We start from the raw sequence: 21,668 nt of genomic DNA, 5'->3' as shown, positions 1-21,668 counted from the left end.
CTGCCGGCTGGCCACCATTTCATTCCTCGCGTCGCCCACAGCGGTCCGCTGTAGGAATAGGGGCTGCCGCCGGGCAAAAGCTGCAAAACAGCGCAGCTTCATCTTTCCCTCCCTTCACGGAAAGTGCCAGGCCCACAGCCTCTACGGGTTGGGGGTGTGCTACTCAGGCCCCACCCCGGCATGACATCGCGGACAGGGGAGGGGCAGCGGTGGGACCCGGCAGGGTGCGAGTCCTGGTGCCCGGCGCTCGGCTGTGACGGTGTATGGGGATGCTGGCGCTGGGGCTTCTTTGCTGCCTGCTGCGGGTGCGCAGTGCCGCCGTCCTGGCGTTTGCAGGCACCCGATTTGGGGAGGAGGGCGGTGGTGGTCTGGGCCGCTCTCCGTGGGACGGAGGCAACCGGGACAAAGAAGCGGCGGCGGCCCTCCGGGTAGGTGCCCCTACCCACGCTTACACTCGCGGTTCGTGCCACACAGTGGTCCCCGCTGCCACCGCGGTGGCTGCGGGCTCCGCTGGAGGAGGAGCGGTGGGGTAGTGCCGTTCTGCCTCTGTTAATCGAGTGACTGGAAGTTGGAGACGTGAGGTGGCGCGGCACAGTTCTGCACACAGTACCGAAAACCACTCCGACGCCCACTGCTGTTTCGTTTTCCACTGCCCTGTCTGCTCGGCTTCCCTTCCAATTGCTGTGGTTGGGGTGCCGGTGTTTTTCTCCTTCCCCGCTTCTGACGCCAGGTGTCACCGTCGCACCGAAGGCTTTCTGCCGCCGCGAGAAGCGGCTTTTACCTGTGGCCTTAATTTAACAGTTCATGTTGAACTTTGTCGGCAACTTTGTCAGAGAGGAAGTGTCAGATTGGTTTACTTTCGTAGGTCGAAACCGAGGTATTTTAGAGGTGGTGATTCCTGGGATTTTTATTTTTAAAATGCCTTCAGACCATTATACTGTTTCTTTGCTTTACAGGGTCATGTAGCAAGACAGGGTTAACTTTTATCTGAAGACGCTTTTGCATATCTGAACCACAAGGTTTGTTGTGCTGTCAAAGAAGGGCATCAGATGAGTCTGATACAAGTTGTTCCACACTTGCTTGTTTTGTCTGTCTCATATCAATATTTTACCATATATGCACTTAACAACTGCTTTTATTGGTGTTTTTCTTGGAGCTGATGTTAGTCTGATGGCTTTTGTATTGGTTTGATGGCAAAACACGGTGAATCTGAGATTAAAAGCTGCCTGGTGCTGTTGCTAACTTTTTCTTTTTCTGCTCTTGTGGCTTTCTCACTGCTGCTAACTTATGTCCACAAAATACTGTTGTTTTTTTCCCTTCAGGAAAGTGCTAAAAGAATTAGATTACTGAACTCATCATCAAAAGATAATGTGACTGCTTTCTATGGAATAAATCAGTTTTCTCACCTGCTTCCTGAAGAGTTCAAAGGTACATTTTTTGGCTGCTGCTAGTGTCTTATTGCAAGAACCTTGTGTCTTTCACATTTACAAGTTCTTCCAGTGCTGATAGACAGCTTGTTTACAATGTCTGGTACTAAACTGAAAATACTTCAAAAGAATACAGCCTTCTTTTCGTCTTTCTCTAATCTTGCAAGGTTGAATTACCCAGAGCCTGAATGTGATATAGCATACAAACTTTTCCTTCTTTCCAGGCCTCAAAGCCTTCATCAGTTGCAACAGTTTTAAAATTGGAAGACACACAAGGTTTTTGACTACTCTTAAGTTCCTATTCCCTACCCCAAGGTGAAATTGACTACAATTCAAAGAATGCTTGAAGGTCCACAGATGTAAACGATAGCTATGAGTTTCAGTAGCTATGTAACGTGCTTCATTGTTAGTAAGAAAAGTTTTCTGGTGCCTAACCCAATCTTCCCTTCTTGATGTTCAACTCTGCTGTTGCATGTTTTTATTGGAGGATTTCACAGCTTTTTAAATTTTAGATAATTAAGCTAATTACGCAGCTTTTTTTTTTTTTTTTTAGTGGAAAACCAGCAATTTGCATATGTTTTAGAATCTTTGCATATTTTTTCCTCATATTTTTCCTCTTTCACCTGACTAAAATAAAGTATTATTTTTCCAATAAGTAAAATGCTGTGGAAATTGTTGAATAAAACTTATTTTATGGGATAGTTTTTGATTAGTTTTATGTAAATGTTCATGCTTAATACCCACATTGCCTATATGGAGTACTTCTTTGTAGAACTGTAGGGATATTTATATTCATTCTGGTGTATAATGATTACTTTAAAATACAGAAAATTCATGTATATTTGAGAATTAGTTGAGATATCATTATTTTAACTACAGATTGAAGTTACCTCTACGACTTGTAGTAAAACAGTTGTTTGTGGTGGGTTTTTTTAAGTTAGATTTATAGATATTTGTATTCTGTGTTTAGCTATTTACTTAAGAAGCATACCTCACAAGCTTCCCAGATACATAAAAGTGCCAAGGAAAAACGAAAAACCTTTGCCAAAGAAGTTTGACTGGAGGGACAAGAAAGTTATTGCAGAAGTGAGAAATCAGCAAACAGTAAGTCCTTTCCTGGTTCTCAAACACTGTTCAGAGACAGTTCCAGCAGGTACATTGAAGAGCACAGTGAAAGTTTTGGAAGGGACCAGCGCTCCTTGGAGCTCAGTCACAAGTATGGACAGCTGAACATATTCTAAATCATGTAGCATTTTGTGCAAAGTGTGATTAGGCTTAAAAGCATGAGATGTGAAGGGTGTGCATCTAAAAATCGTGCAGTTACAGACTGTATGTAATACACATTTAGATCTAGTGAACTAATTCTGCTGATGTTTTACACTATGTATTTTTGGTTTTTTCTGAAGAAAGAGAGTGAAGTTCAATACCTGACCCCCACATTTCACCTGGATGGATGTAGATTCTCTGCTGCTGTTTTTTCTATGACTGAATGACCTTGGCTGGTCAACACAATTGAATGCCTCAGGGAATGCATTCATGATAGGAAGATAACCACATGATTACAGTTTATCCCAGAGTAGTTATGGTCACTGGTAGCAAATAACCCGTTACATACCTGAGGTCTTTCCTTTCTGTGCTTCACATAGTGTAACCTGGATCTTGCCTCAGAATAAATGTCTGTTTCCTGCTTTAGATGCTGTAGATTAAAGAGCCTAGAACTGCAGTGTAGACTCTGTTGGTGTCTAAGAATTTTTCTATTTTTCTTATTTTCAGTTTATTATTTCTTAAACTGTCATCAATCTATTTCTTTAAAATTCTTCAGACTGCAGAAGGTTGAAGACTTTCTCCTTAAGTGCATACTTTTCAAAAACTTCCTAATTAATTTGGTGTGGCAGTTTAGGTCAGGTGCCTCCTGTTACTGTCACATAGTTACCCAGTTGGGGTGGTGGGGGAAGAGCCCTGATGGCTTTGGGTATACCCTTAGGTGGGGAGAAGGTAAGTGTTGGGAAGCCTTTGGTTGTGCTCTAAGGGACTCTGTATGCTTTAGGATTCTTTTGTCACTGTGCTTTGTAGCTTCTGTAACACTTACTGCTTTTCCATTTAAACTTTCCATCACTTTTGCAATCCATTTGTGTGTCATTCTTTTGCCCCTCTCAGGGCAACAGAGGATCTGTCTGGCCTCAAACCAGGACATTGGGTTAGAAAATAATTTCATTCTTGAGTCTCTATCCTTCTTACAGATATTGCACAGTAAACAGCATCCATCTTAAGGATGAATAATGAATTAATAAGGAATTCTTAAAGTAAGACAACCACAGTGCAGGAATTCTTAAAATAAAGACACCCACACCCATAATGCATTTCTGGCTTTCAGAGAGCAGTACGGGGGGCGGGGAACAACAAAACAAAACCAGATACCTTAAATGGCTGATTAAGTTTCTGTATTATTGCCTTAAAAATTAACTTGAAAGATGAGGTAGTAAATGAAGAGCATTAGAAGACCAAAGACCCTTCTGGCTCTTCTTTTTTCTGTTTGGCTTCAACAAGATGACTTTTTTCTTTCTCCCCTATTTCCCCTCTCTTTGTACCAGTGTGGCGGCTGTTGGGCTTTCAGCATTGTGGGTGGTATAGAGTCTGCCTATGCAATTAAAGGAAATAACCTAGAAGAACTCAGCGTGCAGCAGGTCATTGACTGTTCATACAATAATTATGGCTGCAGTGGAGGATCCATTGTTAGTGCCTTGAGCTGGCTGAACCAGGTTTGAAACTCTTCATAAATCTCTAACCCTACCTTAGCTTTCATATTAACTTTTTTGTGGGGGGAGGAAAATCTGATGGGGAAGGTTGAATGTACAGCATATTTATTTAGTCTGGAATCAAGAGAGAGTTTGTTGAAGCTGCACTGAAACTTGATTGGAATTTTATGGTCTGTATATATTCTTGTGAATGTTAACAAATTGACCCAGAGGGTTTGAAAATAATGTTCCTTGAAAGCTTAAGTTATTTCCCCAAAATGCAGGTGGTACATACATGTTGGATGTACATTACCAGTCAAGAAGGAGCCATTTATCCACATGTCATATTGTGGATTTGAGTTTAGGCACCAGAATCTTGGGAAAAGGAGGGATGTTGAGATTTTCTGCTTTCAGATTTCTGAAGTTTTTGTTTGAAACACTGGAATATTAGTACAAGTGTGGAGAACCTCAGAGTAAATGTGATTGCTCTTACCTTTGTTTCACTGGCAAGCCAAAACTATGAAAGTGCAGCCATAGTTTCTCCTTCAGTTGTAGCTAACACTTTTCATTCACAAAAAATGCAAAACGTGTGTTAATAGTATATGTAAGGAGAAGCATTTTAATATCTTTGAGATCAAAAGTACTCTGTAGGGCAATAGCTTGAGGTATAAAAATATAAAAGAATACCTCATGTTTCTGAAGTTTTTAAAATAACCCCTCAATTGTCCTTCTAAGCAATTCTGCCCCTGAGGCTTCTTATAACCCCAGCTAGTAACAGTCTAGATAAGTTTGTGTTTCAAGAAAGACAGGATATTAATCTGGATTCCTCTGAAGCAAAATTCCCTCGTGCTTGGCAACAGAGAGACTACAGATGAGTAAGACTGGAGAAAACACTGTTATAAATATACTGTACTGCAGGAGACAAGAAAATTTTAACAGGTTGCTGCATTAGCTTTGTAGCTGGACTTTGAACTGTGGCTAGTTTAAACCAGAGATACCTTTTAAATGTCATTCATTGGCTAAAGACTTCTGAATCCTTTCTGAAGATATCTTCATGAAAAAAAGGAAACTAGAGATAGTAAATTACTCACTGCCCAACATAAAATTCTTACTTCTAATCTCACCAAGGACACACAGAATTTTGAGTCTGTTCTATGGTCATTTTCAATGTGTGCTGCGTAGTGTCTAAGTCAAATGCATTACAATCTCATTGGTTTGTCTTCTTGCAGACCAAAGTAAAACTCGTGAGAGATTCAGAATACACTTTTAAAGCTCAGACAGGACTGTGCCATTATTTTGGTCACTCGGATTTTGGAGTTTCAATAACAGGATTTGCTGCATATGACTTCAGGTAGCTACTATTGATTCTTTTTATTTGCTGTACTTTTCCTTCTGTGTTCAGTAACTGGAGTAAGCTAGAGCCAATAGTGCATTGACCAGCCAAAGGTTATGAGCTTGATTGCATCAGTTCTGCAGCTGGATAAGAATTAATACGTAATATTTTGTGACTTGAGGCTTGCCACAAGGAATCCACTGAACTCTGCCATCACTAAGCCTGCTCAAATTAGAAAGCTTAAGTCTGCATCTTGAAATGAGATCTTTTAGATTGGCTATATTTAAACTAGAACATGGAGTCAGTTGTAATTTTTTATTATATGCTAAGTGGACATTATACTGCTTAAGTACCAGAAAGAGTAAATGCTGCCAATAGTAATTGGAATTTGTTGAAAAAAAATGTAAGTATTCAGTTACTTGGGTATTTATCCATTCAAATACCCAACCACAGCATCCTCTAGGCCATGACTTTACAAACAGTATTGTTAACTGAATTGTGTCAGGACAGCTAGCAGCTTTTTGGGCTTCTGTACCAAGGAAGTCTGTTCTAATTTTTATCAGTACAATACAGCTGTGTACTGAACTTAAAGACAAGAAATACAACTTTGACTAGGAACTGAATTACTGTCACATATAAGTAACTACAATTTTAGTTTTGCCAGTCTGTCTTTGTCAAAGGCAGCTACTGCAAATGTCATGCAGTGAGAAAGGTATCCTCTTTCAGGGTATTCTATAAAAAGTCTCTATGAGTATGCTGATGGTAAATGTCTGATAGTGGTGGTAATGTCCTGCATTTTGATATGTTTGAGATAGGTATATTTTTATGTGTAAGAGATACTTCTGTATGTTTGAAAAGCTAATGGGAAATAATAGTATAGACTAAGTGTTTATCCAGAACTGGGTTTAATTGAGTGATGTGTGTGCTCACCATTGCTCACTGACTTGATGCAGAAACCTGCTTCTTTTTAACAGCATCATATCTTTAGATCTCTACCTTTCCCATAGTCTGTGGACCCTACATTTGCAAAATTGTTGATATATGCTATGTAGAAATCAGAGGAAAAAAATGAATTATTTGATTTTTTTTTAAATCATACTTAAGTAGATAACCACCTTTCAGATTGCTTCAGTGTGCTAACTTGGCATGATCACTCACTTCTTTTGCAGTGGTCAAGAAGAAGAAATGATGAGGGTGCTTGTTAATTGGGGCCCTTTGGCAGTAACAGTAGACGCGGTTAGCTGGCAGGATTATCTTGGTGGGATCATACAATATCACTGCTCCAGTGGAAGAGCCAATCATGCTGTTCTTATCACTGGTTTTGACAGAACAGGTGTGTTTCCATCAACTGAACTTCAACCCAGTAGGTTTTGTGGTTTTTCTCTTACTTGCAACTTGCTTTCTATGGGGAAAATGATAAAAGTCCACAGCTGGGTGTTGTGTCGTGAGCTGTTTGGTTTGGTGTCATATCAGTTTTGGAATTGCAGCCTGATCCCAGAAGAACTATTCTTGTCTGTGCTCCTTGAGTTCTGTGGAGCTTCATGTTCTTTTAAAGTTAAGAACATATCTATATGTGTATTTACACTAGCAGAGGCTACATCCAGTCTGGTCAGCACTGGAATATTAGCTCTGTCTTCTCTGTGAACAATAGTAGATATTCCTGTACTGCATCATCAAACTGTGAGATATTAAAAAGGTAATTAATTCTGTAGAGTGTCAGCAGTTTTTTATGTTTATCAAATCTCATATTGGCTCTTGTTTATGAAAATGTCTCTTCCAGGCAATATCCCTTACTGGATTGTACAGAACTCTTGGGGGCCTGCCTGGGGAATAGATGGCTACGTTCATGTTAAGATAGGCAGCAATGTCTGTGGTAAGTCTGACAAAAAGTAATTAAAGTGGTAAAGACCACATGCTGGGATATGCTTCTCCATGTGAAAAAAGCAATATAATGGAATCCTCAGAGAGGAAATACAAGTCATTATTTTGTTTTTAAATAGGTTATATGAGTCTGGGGGGAAAAATAAAGTGGTTGCTAGATCAACCATGCCTTACAGTTGAATGACTGAAAAACACCATACAAAGGCAGAGAGGCTGTTGCAGATGATCTCTAAAGTCCTTTCCAACCTAGGCCATTCTATGATACCATTGTACCTTGCTGTGTAGAGGCAATGGCATTGTAAAGTATATGGTTGTGTGTTGTGGTTTGAGGTTAGTGCCACTGCTATACTCAGAGTAGGTAAAACAGCTGCTGTCTGTGTCTGGTGGATAAAATTATCTCTGTGTTCAGTTTAGCAAACAAATGAGGGAAGTGGACCTGCCTGTGCTTGGGAATTGTGTACCTTGCTTGTGGCTTTTTTTCCAGGATAGAGGTATATACTGTTAGTGCTAGTTTCATCTCCCACCCTCTTACCATGAAATTACTCTTGGTGGTTGAGTGGGTTTTGTAGTGTTAAATGCACAGTTTTTTCTGAGTAGCTGGATATGGAGTCAAGGCAGGTGAAGTTCTTGTTTACCAGCAAAGCTGCTGAGCCACATTACCGGGATAGTAAGTGTTGTGTGGCAATATGATCCTGTGAATAATCAGAAAGGATCTAAAGTTTTGAACATGAAAGCAGAGGAAGGAGGAGAATAGATGTTAACCATAAAGTGTCAGGCAAGGAAGAAATAAAAGGGCTGCAGCTGATCCACTGCTTCCCTAGCCCCCAGCAGTTCACGGCATGGAGTGAAGAGGGGATTACATGAATATGAATCCTCGGAAGCTAACTTCATGCAATTCTCCACTTCCAGTCTTTATTAAAATTTTGTTTGTTTGTTTCATTTGTAGGTATTGCAGATACAGTTTCATCAGTATTTGTTTGACACTTACTGGCCAAAGACTCCAAGTATCATTTGGACACATGCTGCATATGAAGATTTACTTCAGAACAGTTTCTTAAAATAAGAAATTGTTTTAAGGGTGATTCCTGCTTTTAGGCAGTACAGGGATTGTTTTTATTTGGAATATACATTTCACATCAAATCTCTCATGGAATGAGCAGACTCAGGCTCAGCTGCTGAGTGTGCAAAGGAATTACAAAGACTGAAACTGTAAGTTTGAATTCTATCCAGGTGTTGAATACTCCATTAAAAAAAAATCTTACAAGGAAAGAAGTGTTGTCAGATCATAAGGAACTTTGATCAAATAATTAATAGTATGAGAGAGTATAACTGAAATGCTTTGAATATTAGAAACACTATGATTAGGTCAGCTTTTACTGGGCAGGGAAGAAGGGCATTGTCTTTTAGGGTGCGTATTGAAACAATACCAGAATTTTTGCAGTTACTCCCCTGTTTTAATTAAGCAAATGCAATGAGTGTTCATAATAGTGTGTTGTAAGCATTGCCAATTTAGTAGTTCTGCTTCTAAGGGTTAATATTTTAAATGAAGACCAAGTGCTATGTTTCACTACTTCATGTTCTGCCACTTACTGATTAACAAAAGGGGAAGTCTTCCCTTACCAGTTTACAAACAACAAATAGCACATTTCCATAACTGAAAAACAAAGCCAAAGGTCCTAACTGGCATTGAGAAAAATAATGCTGTTAGAGGAGTATCAAACACAGATGTGTCACCAGTGTTTTTGAAGTGGTACTACCAGGCATAAGTACCTAAAGCACTACAGTACAGAGTGGTTCACCACAAGTTCAGGCCTGCAATATATCTGTATTTTCAGTGGAAGGTTTAAAAAGACAGGAGTCCATCTAATAAGGAGACAACACAGCTTTATCAATACAGCTATGGCCAGGTCTGCCTCACTTTTATAGTCTGTAAATTTTATTTCAATGGTGTTTTGAATAAAAAAAATATTTCAAATGCCTGTGATAGTGTTGTTTGAAATTTATGCTTGCTTTAAAAGAAGACATAACAAAAGATGAACTTTAACACTGCTTTATTTGAAGTGCAAAGTACTTCTATCTGCTGCTCTTAACAGTATTTCTATGGCAGGAATTTACATTCACATGGAACATACAGATAGTAACAGGATTCTTGATGCATGTAAAAGTTCAAGATGCTTAGATTTCTATATATTCAGGACTTTTTAAAATCTAGCTTTTGAAACAAATTCCTTTAGAAATTCTACTAGAGCTCAATAACTAATATTCTGCTGAAGGTGATGAGGCTATTATGGCCTCAATTGGAAGTAAATTAGTAACAGTCATTAGGCAAACAAATACAAAAATATATACAAATAAGACATGATCATAAGTCTTAAAATCTACAGTGTAGGTTTTAAGAAGCCAACTAAGAGTTAAGTGGGTCACTCAGCTGAATTAGAGTATCATTTTAGTCTTAAAATAGGCTAACTCAATACAGATTATTTTTTTTTCTACAATTAAGTTTCTTGCATGAGCTGATCATATTATTCACATATCTGTCATACATAAATATATATTTACACACCCCCACTCCATGAGAACAGCTGTTTTATTGGGGGGATAGTGCCACTCAAGGTGAAAGTCCTGAAGTTCTTTACAGCAACCAGTCTAGAAAAGTAGGCTAGTCAGAGTCATCACTGCTAAAATAGGAGCTGTCACAGTATTTTGCAGTGTAAAGGAATTTATGAATGTTTGGGTTCATCTTTGGTATCCAGTGTCTTGGCACTAGAAACGTTGAAAGATTGAACAAATCCACAAATACCTTGTATCTGTCACTGAAAAAGACAATTGGAACAATTAGTGCTGTGATGCCTGCATAGAAGGCCATAATGTCAAAATCCTCAGGAGTTACTCCATCCCTTTTATTCAGTAAAGGTTCTGCACTAATACTTCTCATGAGTATTCCAGAGTAATAAGGGCATAGCAAATCAGACTTGAAATATGATTGCTACAGTTACATCTTTCTTCCAAAAATGGGGTGTTTGTAGACTATAATCTCCAGACCTTTACTCCTGTGGTAGATATGAAATAGACTTTGTTTAGGAAGAATGCTAACCTGAAATTAAGGAGGAGTGAGAAGGCTTGCTGAAAAAGAGATAAGAAGTCTTGAATCTTCAAATTCAGTCTAACCATCTGCCTTTTTTCCCACCTTCTGCTCACAGCTATATGTGGCAGTCACCAGTTACATGCGGTTTCTCTTTGAAAGCAAACCTCAGAAAAGGTCCTGTAAGAGGAAGGTGCCCTAAATGTTCTTTTATGTTTTGACATAATGTTGCTCAGAATCATCAGGACATAGTTACAGCTGCAAGGCTGTAAATGTCTAACTAGCTGGATCCTCAAATTTTGTGTAAAAAAAGTTCTACCCATACAGAGACTTCAGTGCTCAGCCCCTACTCATCCCTTTTAAATTCCTTTTTTACTTTGTCCAGTGAAAGGAAACATTTCTGATTGCTGCTGGCATGGCAGGAGAGTATTAATTGCTATCAATTTTAAGAACATATTTTATCCTAAATTAAAGTACCTTAGGTTGTAAGATTAAGAGTCATGCTAAGGAATACAGAAACTGCCATCAGCTGCACAGTAGGCAGGACTTCCTTCCAGCCTGTGTCCTCTCATTAACTTGGGCTAGCTTACACACAAACTAAATAAACAGTGTGGGATTGCTATTATTGCTATTAGAATAACACCTACACCTCTTCTCTGAGAATTATACGTGGCACTTTACACGTGTGATCAAAAGGAGTTCTTACCCCAAAAGCCTTAGAATTCATGTATGCCAACCTGTTAAGTAAGTGTACAACACCCAGGAGGAAATGCTAGAGTCCCCAACAGAAACTACAGCCTTCTTTCCTCCAGTGAGCTATCTGGAATCAGTCTCATGACATAGAGTATCAATGGTGAGCATCAATGCAGGTTACAGGAGAAAACAAGATTCTTACCTCACTGTTGAGCGCAAATATTGGTAGCCTGATGAGCCTCCAGTGCCAGCCTTGCTGCCAATCATCCTGTGCACCATACAGACGTGGTTGTCTAAGTAATGTGAAAGGATGGGGTACATTATTGTTCATACAGAATGACTACCCTGTTGTACAGTATTATGCTCTCTCAATCAATGCGTTCATCTATGGATGTCTAGATAGGGAAGGAGCAGAAGGAATATTGCATATGAAGGGATATCATCATGACATTTTGGGAGTCATTTTAATATTGTTCACCTAACTTAGTGCATGTCATAAAGTGATAGCTGTACCCATGTATCTTGTGCTCACAGAAGCAGCAGTTCATCTTTCCTCTTGGCCAAAGTATGAATGAAAAGTCATTACTAAAGGATGAACCAGAAGCAAAAGGATTGTCACGGGAAGTGAAACTTACATCTCCATTTAGTCATGAGCACATCGATATCCATGAGGGAGGTGAGGAGCTGAAAGGGAACTTGAAAACGTGGCTCCTCCCTTGGAAAATGGAAGAGAAAACACAGTGGGACCTCTTACAATACGCTGTATTTTTCAAAGTAGCTCTTCACCAACACATATTAATGACTTAATGCGTATTTTTCCTAACTGGTATTGAAATGTTACTAGATATCCTAACAAACACCTCTGACATGTAAATCTTGATCTGTGCCTTTTCCCTTATACTTGCAAAAGTACTCTTAAGTCATCCTAGGACACTTTGTAGAACAGCTTCAATCTGAGGAGCAGATTGAAATCAGCTGCTTGGAGAGGCTATGTAAGCTCCATCCTTGAAGATATTCAAAACTCAACCAGGCACAGATCTGACCTTCAAGTTGGATCTAACTAATATGAATTTTTATGGATGGTTGAGCTAGATTACTTTCCAAGGCACATTCCAACCAAAGTAAACCTGTGCTGCTGTCCTTCACCTTCATGCCAGTAAGCGTTAAAGATACATTTTGTAACGTTACCTGTAGAAGTAGATCATTAAGGCTCCCTTCAGTGCTTTGTAAGAAAGTCGTCTTTCTCCTGCAAAATACAAGTGTCTTTAATGATTCTCTTGCAAATTGAATGGTGTCATGTGATTATGTACATCATGCATAAAAAAATAAAAAGTGCACATTACCATATGTTAATGCAATCTACCTTTACTAAGCAGGTGCTCATGGCGTTTTTCATCAAATAATGAAAGTAATACGTCTTTCTGTTTTTGGAATTCAGATAGTAAGTCATCTTTTTCTTCTGATTCTGGTTTGGCCTTTGATAATTGAAACAAAAGCAGATTTCAGAATTCAATAGGGAAAATTAAGCACTTGAATGACCCACAATGCAACTTCTATTTTCATCCTAAGTAAGTTTATGTCTTTAATGTAAGAAATGTATTTTCAAACAAGACGAGTCATTGAGTCACTGTCCTTTAAAATCCAGAACTGCCACAGAATGTGCAATTAAATGGCTGTCAACAAAATTCCGATGAATGAATGTTCAAACATTCGGTCTAGAGGCCTTACAAACACTAAACTTCTTTGAAGTCTGATTAATTTTATTTTTCAAGGCAAAAATAAAAAAATTCTTGCACAGCTATGGGTAAGAAAATTCTGAATAAAAAGTTTTAGCTAAGTTATAAAGCTGTAAACAGATATTCTCAGGAAATAAATTACTTCTTATGGTGTTCTTTCTATTAAAAATGTACTCAAAGCTACAGGTCTTCTTACAATACTGGAGGGTTTTTTTGTGGTTATTTGCCAGTGTAATACAAATGATCACACAGACCAAATTGCCACATCCTGTTAAACATAAATATTGTGACACTCCATAAACAAAGCTCAGCGGCCCAAACTTTATGTTTACTCTGAACTGTAGATGTAAGTACTACCTAGAGGTCAAGTGGTAGTTTCAGTAAAATCAGTTTCAACATCTCCAGTGATACTAGACATTTCCTTTTTGCAATCAAAGTCATCTATGTATCACATGCTTTAAACTCTCTTAGATGTCAAATTACAAAGTTATTCAGATTTCTTGAAAAAATTGTGGGTTTTCTGTCCCTTGCAGACAGCCTGCTGAAGATTAAGTAGAGTGAGAAACCATGAGTGGGTCAAAAGTCAGATTTATGTCAGGATGTCATTTTGCCAGCTGTATTTGCTTATAGCTACATCAAAAGCACACGATATACCTGCACCAGAGCAAATTCCTCTTCTAGGCCTTTTAAAACATTCACTTCAAATTGTCCCCAGAAATCAAATCCTTCTGCTTCAAGTCCTGGAGTTCTTTCCAGCCATGCCTGTAATAGTAATATGAATGTGTTCAAACATGAACAGTGCAAACACATTATCCTAGAATTACAAGTTACAGCAACATAAAATATCCTGCTGCAGTTGTTCTGGTTTAGTATCCTGTAGAGGTACTTACTGTTGGAGTAAGCATGTCCATGTAGGTGTTTTATACTTGAAAATGATGGTATGCAAACACAGCCACAGGTAACTGGTTAAATTATCAGTGTTCGAGGATGAAAGCTCTCTCATTCTAAGACTATCTTTAAAGCCAACTCCCTTTGGATACAGGTAAACAATCTTATCTCACATATATAGGATAATTGTAAAGCTAAATCCCAGAAAGAAGATACAAAACTACACAACCATTTTTCACCATGTTGGACAAGGTGATCACTGATCCAGCAGTCTGACATTAACAATCCTCAAAATACATGATGATACAAGACAGAAATTTACTTGGCAGTTATCAAATATTTTCTTTGATTTAATAATGGCAACAAGATTTCAAGATTTGGAAGGCAAAACTTAGGAATCTTTATGGTCAAACTTCTTTTAGGGATCACTTACTTTAGCTCCTTCTTGTCTGAATGATATGTGAAGTCTTAACAAATGAAGAAAAGCCAGAAAAATGTCTTTCCATTCTATATTGTCATTAGACAAATGGATAGGTCTAGTAAGAGTGGATGCTTTTACTGATGCTTATACCACATGCTTTAGAAAGCATACTGTGTATGAAAATGACAAAGGCATTAGAAAAATTGCCGTGAGTCATAATTCTGAGACAAAGTAATTAAATCAAGGTAAGTGACAATGAAACCTTTGTTCAACAATTTTTCTCCTTTCTATTGCTTTACTTTTATGAACCTCCCCAGTAGCCATGACTAACTGGAAATCTCTTTAAACCTTTTTTTTTTTTTCTAAAAAGGGTTTATAGTCATGAAAAACAATGCAAATTAAATTATACCTTTATATTCTTAGCTCATGCTTCCACAATGCACCTTATTAGTTTAACAGTCAGACTTCTCAAAAAAGAGGAAATTATGTGAAAAAGTCAGTTGGTCTACTAATAACTAACTCTACTTAATTTCAATTTTGGTAAGAATCCCAGTCACAAGTGACCGGGAAATTGACAGCTTGCTTGTTTCTATCAAAGGAAGGAAAAAATTGTTACTGACGCTAGTGAAGGCCATTCTTGGGAGACAGAGCAAAACCAGACCAAGACCTAAGACAGACTTTACCTCTACAAGTTGCAGTAGTGTTGGTTCTTGCTCTGATTTAAGAAGTAGCTCATAGTCCTCTCCCTTGAAGTTGTCACGATAATGCCTTCTGTTATAGGGGACTCGCAGACTTTGTGGAACACCAATTTTGTTCTCCAGCAAGCGAAACTGCAGGCTCTGAAACCCTGAGGCTGGGCTTAGGTAGTATCTTTGGGAATATAAGAAAAGAAGACCAAAAAATCAACCAAACAAAAAAGCATAGGATATTATTTTATAATGATAAAAAAATCACATGTATTTCATATGTGAAGAGCCACTTGAAGCCTCCAGCACTACAGACACTTTGAAAACATAAAGCAAGGAAACACTACACAAACCAAAACAACTGAAATGTCCGTTTGATAATCTATGGACAGTGCATTTCTCTCACCCAAGCGCTTCTATGATCTGCTGTAGAATACAGCTGCAAGTGTGCTGTAGTAAGTTTCAAGTAAATTAACAGAACCATAAGATGTTTCTATTGTTTTAACTTTTACTCTGAAACCACTCAGGAGCACTGCACAAACACCAACAATTAACTTGCACTTGTTTGCAGACCATACTCACTCACACTCTTGCTCAACTTTTTAATTGACCCTTGCCTTCATATATCACAGTACTAAGGTACTGCTAAGGTACACTGTCCTCTTGCCAAACAATGTGTGTACCACAGGCTGCCAGGGTACATTCACAATCAGTTCTAAGGACAGGGATTACCAGCCTGTGGATTAATGTGGAGAAATACCAAGTATTTACCTGAAATCAAAGAAGTCCAGTGCAGTCATAGTTTCCAGAATTGAGAACTGTTCCACGAGTAATTTCATAATCATTGAAATTCTGTTCATTCGAGTGATAACCTTCAGCATGTTCCTCTCATCTCTTACCTGTAGAAAAATGAAGATCATTACCTGACAGAATGATGGTCTGTTCATATTCTGCATATTTATTTTAGATCTTCACTATTGAATGGAGCAATAGCTCTGAAGTTCTTTCCAACAGAATCTCATATGTAATAGAGAATCCTTTCAGTTTTAACTGAAAACCAAAACTTTATTTTTCAAAGACTGAGATCTGTTTTTCTCTAACTGATGACACAAATGGTCCAAATGTATATTTTTTCTAGACTTTTTACTGAAATAGAAGTCATGACAAGAAATTACATTCTAGACCAAAATCATTTATATCATGATCATTTCTAATGATTGCAATAAAATGTAATGATATATGTGATACGATAATTACATTATGCTTTCTACTATAATCACTTCCATAATCATTACTGTGAAGGAACAAGTCATAAGGCAGGTGTGGAAAGTACTTAAATGTTGAGAAGCAGAATTATCTGAGAGGTGCATCAGGAGAGCGCAACTGAAAAAATATTAATCAGAGATGTGCATTAGCAAGCAGAGGAAAACAGAGAAGACTGCATCTGGTGGGAAATAGAAAACATTAAAGGGAACACACAGAAGCTCTTGTCTGGATAAAATGAACACTTTGTCTGCAAAGGAGTTTGCTAAAATTCTGACTAGCTTCAATAGGATTTAACTTCTCTCTAAGACCTGGGCACGCAATCAGGAAATATCAGACTACAAAAATGAAAGATGATAACCATTTCCTTAATTGCCAGGCTGTGTACTTAACCTTGACATTGACATTTCAAATTATGATTATATGCAAAGTCACATTTTTTACAGGAATAATTAATGAAAAATATTCTGCTTCAGAATTGATTTCAATCAGTTATAATTTGATATAATGTTCAACTAAAAATTACGAATGTGGAGGTCAACAGAGAACATTTTCATTGGAGAGTATGATAAAGTTTATTCTTAGAGTCTCACCTAGTTTCAATTTTTCCTCATCTACAAAGGCTTATTATGTTATTCAAGGTATTTCTCAAATTGCATGAAGTCAGCATTTTTCTCTGGCTATTGTTGTTTTCTAGCAGTTTTCTATTACTCTGAGTTGTTTATAGCTTTGGACAAATGTTTAGAGATGTTAAAAATATTCCTGCTGTATTTGTAATTTTCAGAAATCCTCATACAATTATACATTATTGCTTTTCTGTTGAATTTAATAATAACACAACTACTGAAAACAGTTATCCTTCTGCATAGAAGATACTGCACAGAAGGTTATAGCATGAAGACTTCAAAACACTGAACAAAGACAGAAGTGACTTTTCGACTTAAAAATACCTGTGAGCCCTCTGGTTTTCAGTTTTTCCTCTCAGTATGATGTTTCTGCAGTAGCATATCCCTAAGTTAAGTTTCTACCTTTTTTGCAGTACTAGTAGGATATTATGAGACCAATAAAATTGGTTAATAAAATTGGTCTAGGAGAGTGATGTAAGCAAAATGCAGACTTCAGGAGGAAGTCAGGATTTTGCTGGTCAAATGTCTGTACTATCAGGGTATAAGAGCCACTCAGTCAAATTTCATTGGTTTTGGTTGCCATTTTTTATTCCTCATGCTGATTTTAAAAAAGAGCACATGTTGCTTTAGTAAACCAAATTTTGTCAAGCTGGAAGGCAGGAAGAAAGGGAGAAAGCTGTGTTTTCCCCAAATTAATATTTGCTTTTAACTTACGTGGCCATTTTGGAAGATCTCTCGCACAGAGTCCATTTCCCACAGAATCTGTTTAAACCAAAGTTCATAAGCTACAAGAAGAAAAGGATCATTAGCATGAACTTTAACATTACTTTGTATTTTCTTCATAGCAGTGAAGGAGTAAAATTCTTACATTATTGTTTGTTTCAAACAGCCTGTGTTTATACTGCTGGTGTAAAAATGATGTTGATACACAAATGTATTACTGGTATGCTGTCCTTTGCCTAAATCATTGCATGAAGTTATGTAGTGCTGAGAATGTTGACAGAATTTTCTAAAGCGTGTTTTACACATCATGTATTTGATGTGCATAGTGTTTGTTGCAAAAGCAGGAAAGAGAAAATCTAGATCTGATATTCCAATAAAAGATAATTCCAGAGTTGCTTACACTCTTTATGTCACTACATGTTTCCTGTCACTAGTAGCAAAACAGCATCAGGCCGGTGCCTGCAAAACATGTATGTTAGTTAGTCAGCACACCCAGCCAGCATGCTGGCTTCTAAACAGACTCTAGATGGTTAAAATTGGATTGAAGTTTCAGAGAATGTACAGCAACACAAACAAAAATTGCATAAAATAAACTTCATAGCAACTTATTAATCAGACGGAGAACTTCTTCACAGGAAGAGTGATTGGACATTGAAATGGGCTGCCCAGGGTGGTGGTGGAGTCACTATCACTGAAGGTGTTTTAAGAAGAGACTGGATGAGGCATTTGGTGCCATGGTTTAGTTGATTAGATGATATTGGGTGATAGGTTGGACTTGATAATCTCGAAGCTTTTTTCCAACCTGGTTAGTTCTATTCTACCCTATTCTAATTTCACCACCTTAACAGGTCTAGAAACAGAACTATCCAAATCTTTATACATAGAATACATAGAATACATAGAATAAACCAGGTTGGAAGAGACCTTCAAGATCATCGCGTCCAACCCATCACCAATCCAACACCGCCCAAGCAACTAACCCACAGCACCAAGCACCCTGTCAAGTCTTCTCCTAAAAACCTCCAGTGACGGCGACTCCACCACCTCCCCAGGCAGCCCATTCCAATGTGCAATCACTCTTTCTGTATAGAACTTTTTTCTAACATCCAGCCTGAACCTCCCCTGGCGCAGCCTGAGACTGTGTCCTCTTGTTCTGAATTTATTTACTAAATTCAGAGGTTATACTTATGGCTTCATAAGTATAGAGTTGATTACAGGCTTACAAATGTTATAGGTATATATACAAGTATAAATGAAGATACAGGGCAGAGAAATTGTAGTGATCATGTCAAAACCAAATTGAGTATTGCATGCTTCAGTACTGAATAATTCCCTGTGGCAAAAATACTGATCAACCACTGATAAACTTCTCCCAGGCACTTACCTTGGTGTGTCACAATGAAAAGATGCTCATCATGGATTTTGTTCCCTCTCTTCTCACTCTGAAGTTCTTGAGCATTCAGTATTTTGTTCAGCTTAAAAATAAAAATAAGATTTTTCTGTAATGCTCTCAATTCTCCTGTTGGCAGTGGTAGTTATGCTATATAGAGTTCCTATTTAAGGATAATAATTTTTTTAAGTATATATAGACCTCATATTCCAGGTTGCTTGAGAAGTTAGACTAAACTGCCTTTTTACTTTATAATTAAAAAAGAAAAACCACAAAAAATCTTGCCTAAAATGAAATGTTATGGTTCTTCAAATAATAAAGTTTGAATAAAACAGTTGAATGGTATGTTTCATCATAAGAAAAAGGAAAACAAAATATCCAGCATGTTTTCCAGATCTTGCACCTATACTGTTGCATTCTGTAAAAATGGGATTCCTATAGTAAAATTCTATGTAATCACACAATAATATCTGCACAAGAGCACTGATCTGAGGCTGTACTAGGTATTTAAATTCTGACATGATTTATTTTTCTACTGAGTCAAATTTGCTATCTAATTATAGCTGTTTTAAAATAAATCTTTACATGATTCCATATAGTATGCTAACAGATCAGTCTTCTGTTAACACAGTAATTCTGCTCACTTCATGCTGTCAAACTAACCAAAAAACAAACAACTAACCTAACCAAAAAAGTTATTCCTTTATTACTTATACATTTTACTTATTTCTTAATTCTAGTTGTTGTTGTGGGTTTTGGAGGGGGGGGTGTTGGTTGGGGTTTTTTGGGTTTGGTTGGTTGGGTTTTTTTGTTGTTGTTTGTTTGTTTGGGGTTTTTTTGTGTTCCTTTAGTTGTCATTGCACCTCCTAGATTTCTGAATTATTATTTTTTTTCCAGCCAAATATTCTGGGCTTTCATACAGTAATTTAGGGAAGTTGCACACAGCCTGCTGACATGGAGAAATTGTCAAATGGTAATTGTCAGACCAAAGAAAGCCTTTTGTGGTACATCACTTCACAGTGTAGGTTTACCAATGGAAATAATCCCCTACCAAACTCCCCCCCAGGATATCCAGCTTCCACGTGTTTTGAGCAAGTATCCCACAGTTACCCTGCACCACCCCACCTGAGATAGGAGACATGGTTACATGTGGAGAACTTAGATGAAGGGTACTTGAAGACCTGTATTAGTAACTCGCAGACTGCTAGGAGAAGTATCAATCACAGGTCCTGGCTCATGTCTTAAAAGTGAGCAGGGCAGTAAACATGAAATCCTTAAACTTACTTGTAGGTAGTCTCCATAGACAAGTCCACCTTTACTGGCTTTATTTACCCCTTCTTGTGATTTGTCATCTTTTTCATCTTCCAAAGATAGGTTGTTAAAATTGAATCTAAGAAGAAAATTAGTTAAATATATTAACTATTTCATTACAGAACTATGACTACATCTGACTTTACAGTAACAAATGCATCTACAATTCAAACAATCCTTTGGTTTGAGAAACTGAGCCACAGAAGCAGGCTTTTGAGAGAAACAGTACACCTGAAACACCTCCTCACAGTAACAGCTGGTAGCACTGTATCAAATAATGAGTGCTCAGACAATCTCTTTTCCTTTAGCAATAGCTAAAGCTATTTGTCAATATTCATTCCTCTCTAAGCTTTCATATTTTACATCAACATTATATCATCTGAACTGACGCTCTGAAGCAAAACACAGGGATGGGGGACTCACAGGTAATTGTTTCTTGCGAAGGGGCACCCACTCATGATTCTAAGATCCAAACTTGCTGAGCTGCACACCAGGGAATACACTCCGTTAGTGTTCCAAAATCCACTGCAGCCACCTTATATGTAACCTTATCTCACTGCCTAGTCCAGCCCCCAAATTCTCCTCCTGAGTCCTCAGCCCATCCCCACTATTCAATAATTACAGATACTATCGCAGCACAAAGGTCAATAAGTTCATGTGTTGTTGGCTCTTCAGGGTTGTTTCCCTCCCCCCTGCCCCAGTCAATCCAAACAGGAATGGCTGGCATACTCGTTTTGTCCTATGGAACACACTTTTGTGCTTTTCACCACAAGGTATCCACCAGCTCCTTCTCTGGAGACAAAGGCTGCAGTAAGGGATAAGTCAGTGAGTGGACTGTGTGTGAAAAAAGGGCAATATTTAATAAATTCAGGAATTGTTAAAGTAGGTTTTTAACTTGCAGGCACTTGTATCAAGATACTTTTAAGTTTAAAAAATGAGACACAAGGAGAAGGAAAAGGATGGGGAAGGAGGACATATTTCTATTGCAAATTAAATAGTGCTTGTAATAGAATTTAAGTTAATACCCATACTTTTTAAATAAGAGAACTAATCCCATGTAGTTTTCCTGGGGGTTCATTCATGACAATTTCTTAATTTTAGTTACTTGCACAAAAGTTTCACTCTCATTTATTGACAAATGTTACTCAATTCCATTTAATCATCAGCTTAACACACAATGACGTAACATGCAACCTACCAGACAGGGTCCCTGTGACCCTAGACCATTTGCTCTCTGCAAGACCTACTGTGGTTAGTGATGTCTGTGTGGTGATTTCAGCCAGTTTAGTCACTTAAAAGTAATCTATTCATTAAAAAAAAAATAAAATCATATGTAGTACATGGGTGGTAAGATGTATACCCTGCTCAGCCAGATGCCATTTGTCAGTCTACACAAATATTGGTTTAAAACTAGGTTGAGCTACAAGAAAAGTAAGACTCTACTGAGGAAACCCATCAAACAAGGTCAAGGTG

General features: G+C 37.9%; 2 protein-coding genes across 3 annotated transcripts; one reads left to right on the top strand and one right to left on the bottom strand.

Moving 5' to 3' along the window:
• Window positions 1-237: 237 nt before the first annotated feature.
• On the top strand, window positions 238-8,782 carry CTSO (cathepsin O). 2 transcript variants are annotated; one of them, XM_054165549.1, is made up of 8 exons: window positions 238-428; window positions 1,323-1,428; window positions 2,398-2,531; window positions 4,019-4,186; window positions 5,392-5,513; window positions 6,665-6,828; window positions 7,276-7,368; window positions 8,323-8,782. In XM_054165549.1, the coding sequence occupies exons 1-8, from the start codon at window positions 264-266 to the stop codon at window positions 8,355-8,357; spliced, it is 987 nt and encodes a 328-aa protein (XP_054021524.1). In that variant the 5' UTR covers window positions 238-263; the 3' UTR covers window positions 8,358-8,782. The 2 variants fall into 2 exon arrangements, with proteins under 2 accessions (XP_054021524.1, XP_054021529.1); XM_054165554.1 differs by lacking the exon at window positions 8,323-8,782 and adding an exon at window positions 7,786-7,832.
• A 320-nt stretch (window positions 8,783-9,102) lies between these two features.
• On the bottom strand, window positions 9,103-20,719 carry TDO2 (tryptophan 2,3-dioxygenase). Its single transcript, XM_009898511.2, has 12 exons — window positions 20,619-20,719; window positions 20,169-20,274; window positions 18,879-18,969; window positions 17,486-17,556; window positions 15,654-15,781; window positions 14,880-15,066; window positions 13,542-13,649; window positions 12,515-12,626; window positions 12,340-12,397; window positions 11,787-11,866; window positions 11,354-11,444; window positions 9,103-10,189 (listed from the first exon to the last, which is right to left on the bottom strand). The coding sequence occupies exons 1-12, from the start codon at window positions 20,651-20,653 to the stop codon at window positions 10,036-10,038; spliced, it is 1,221 nt and encodes a 406-aa protein (XP_009896813.1). The 5' UTR covers window positions 20,654-20,719; the 3' UTR covers window positions 9,103-10,035.
• Between the last annotated feature and the right edge of the window lie 949 nt (window positions 20,720-21,668).

The sequence above is a fragment of the Dryobates pubescens genome, chromosome 1 (assembly GCF_014839835.1).
Source record: "Dryobates pubescens isolate bDryPub1 chromosome 1, bDryPub1.pri, whole genome shotgun sequence".
Taxonomy (NCBI): domain Eukaryota; kingdom Metazoa; phylum Chordata; class Aves; order Piciformes; family Picidae; genus Dryobates; species Dryobates pubescens.
The sequence above is the reverse complement of the archived record's forward strand: the minus strand, read 5'-3'. Positions and strand labels throughout refer to the sequence as shown.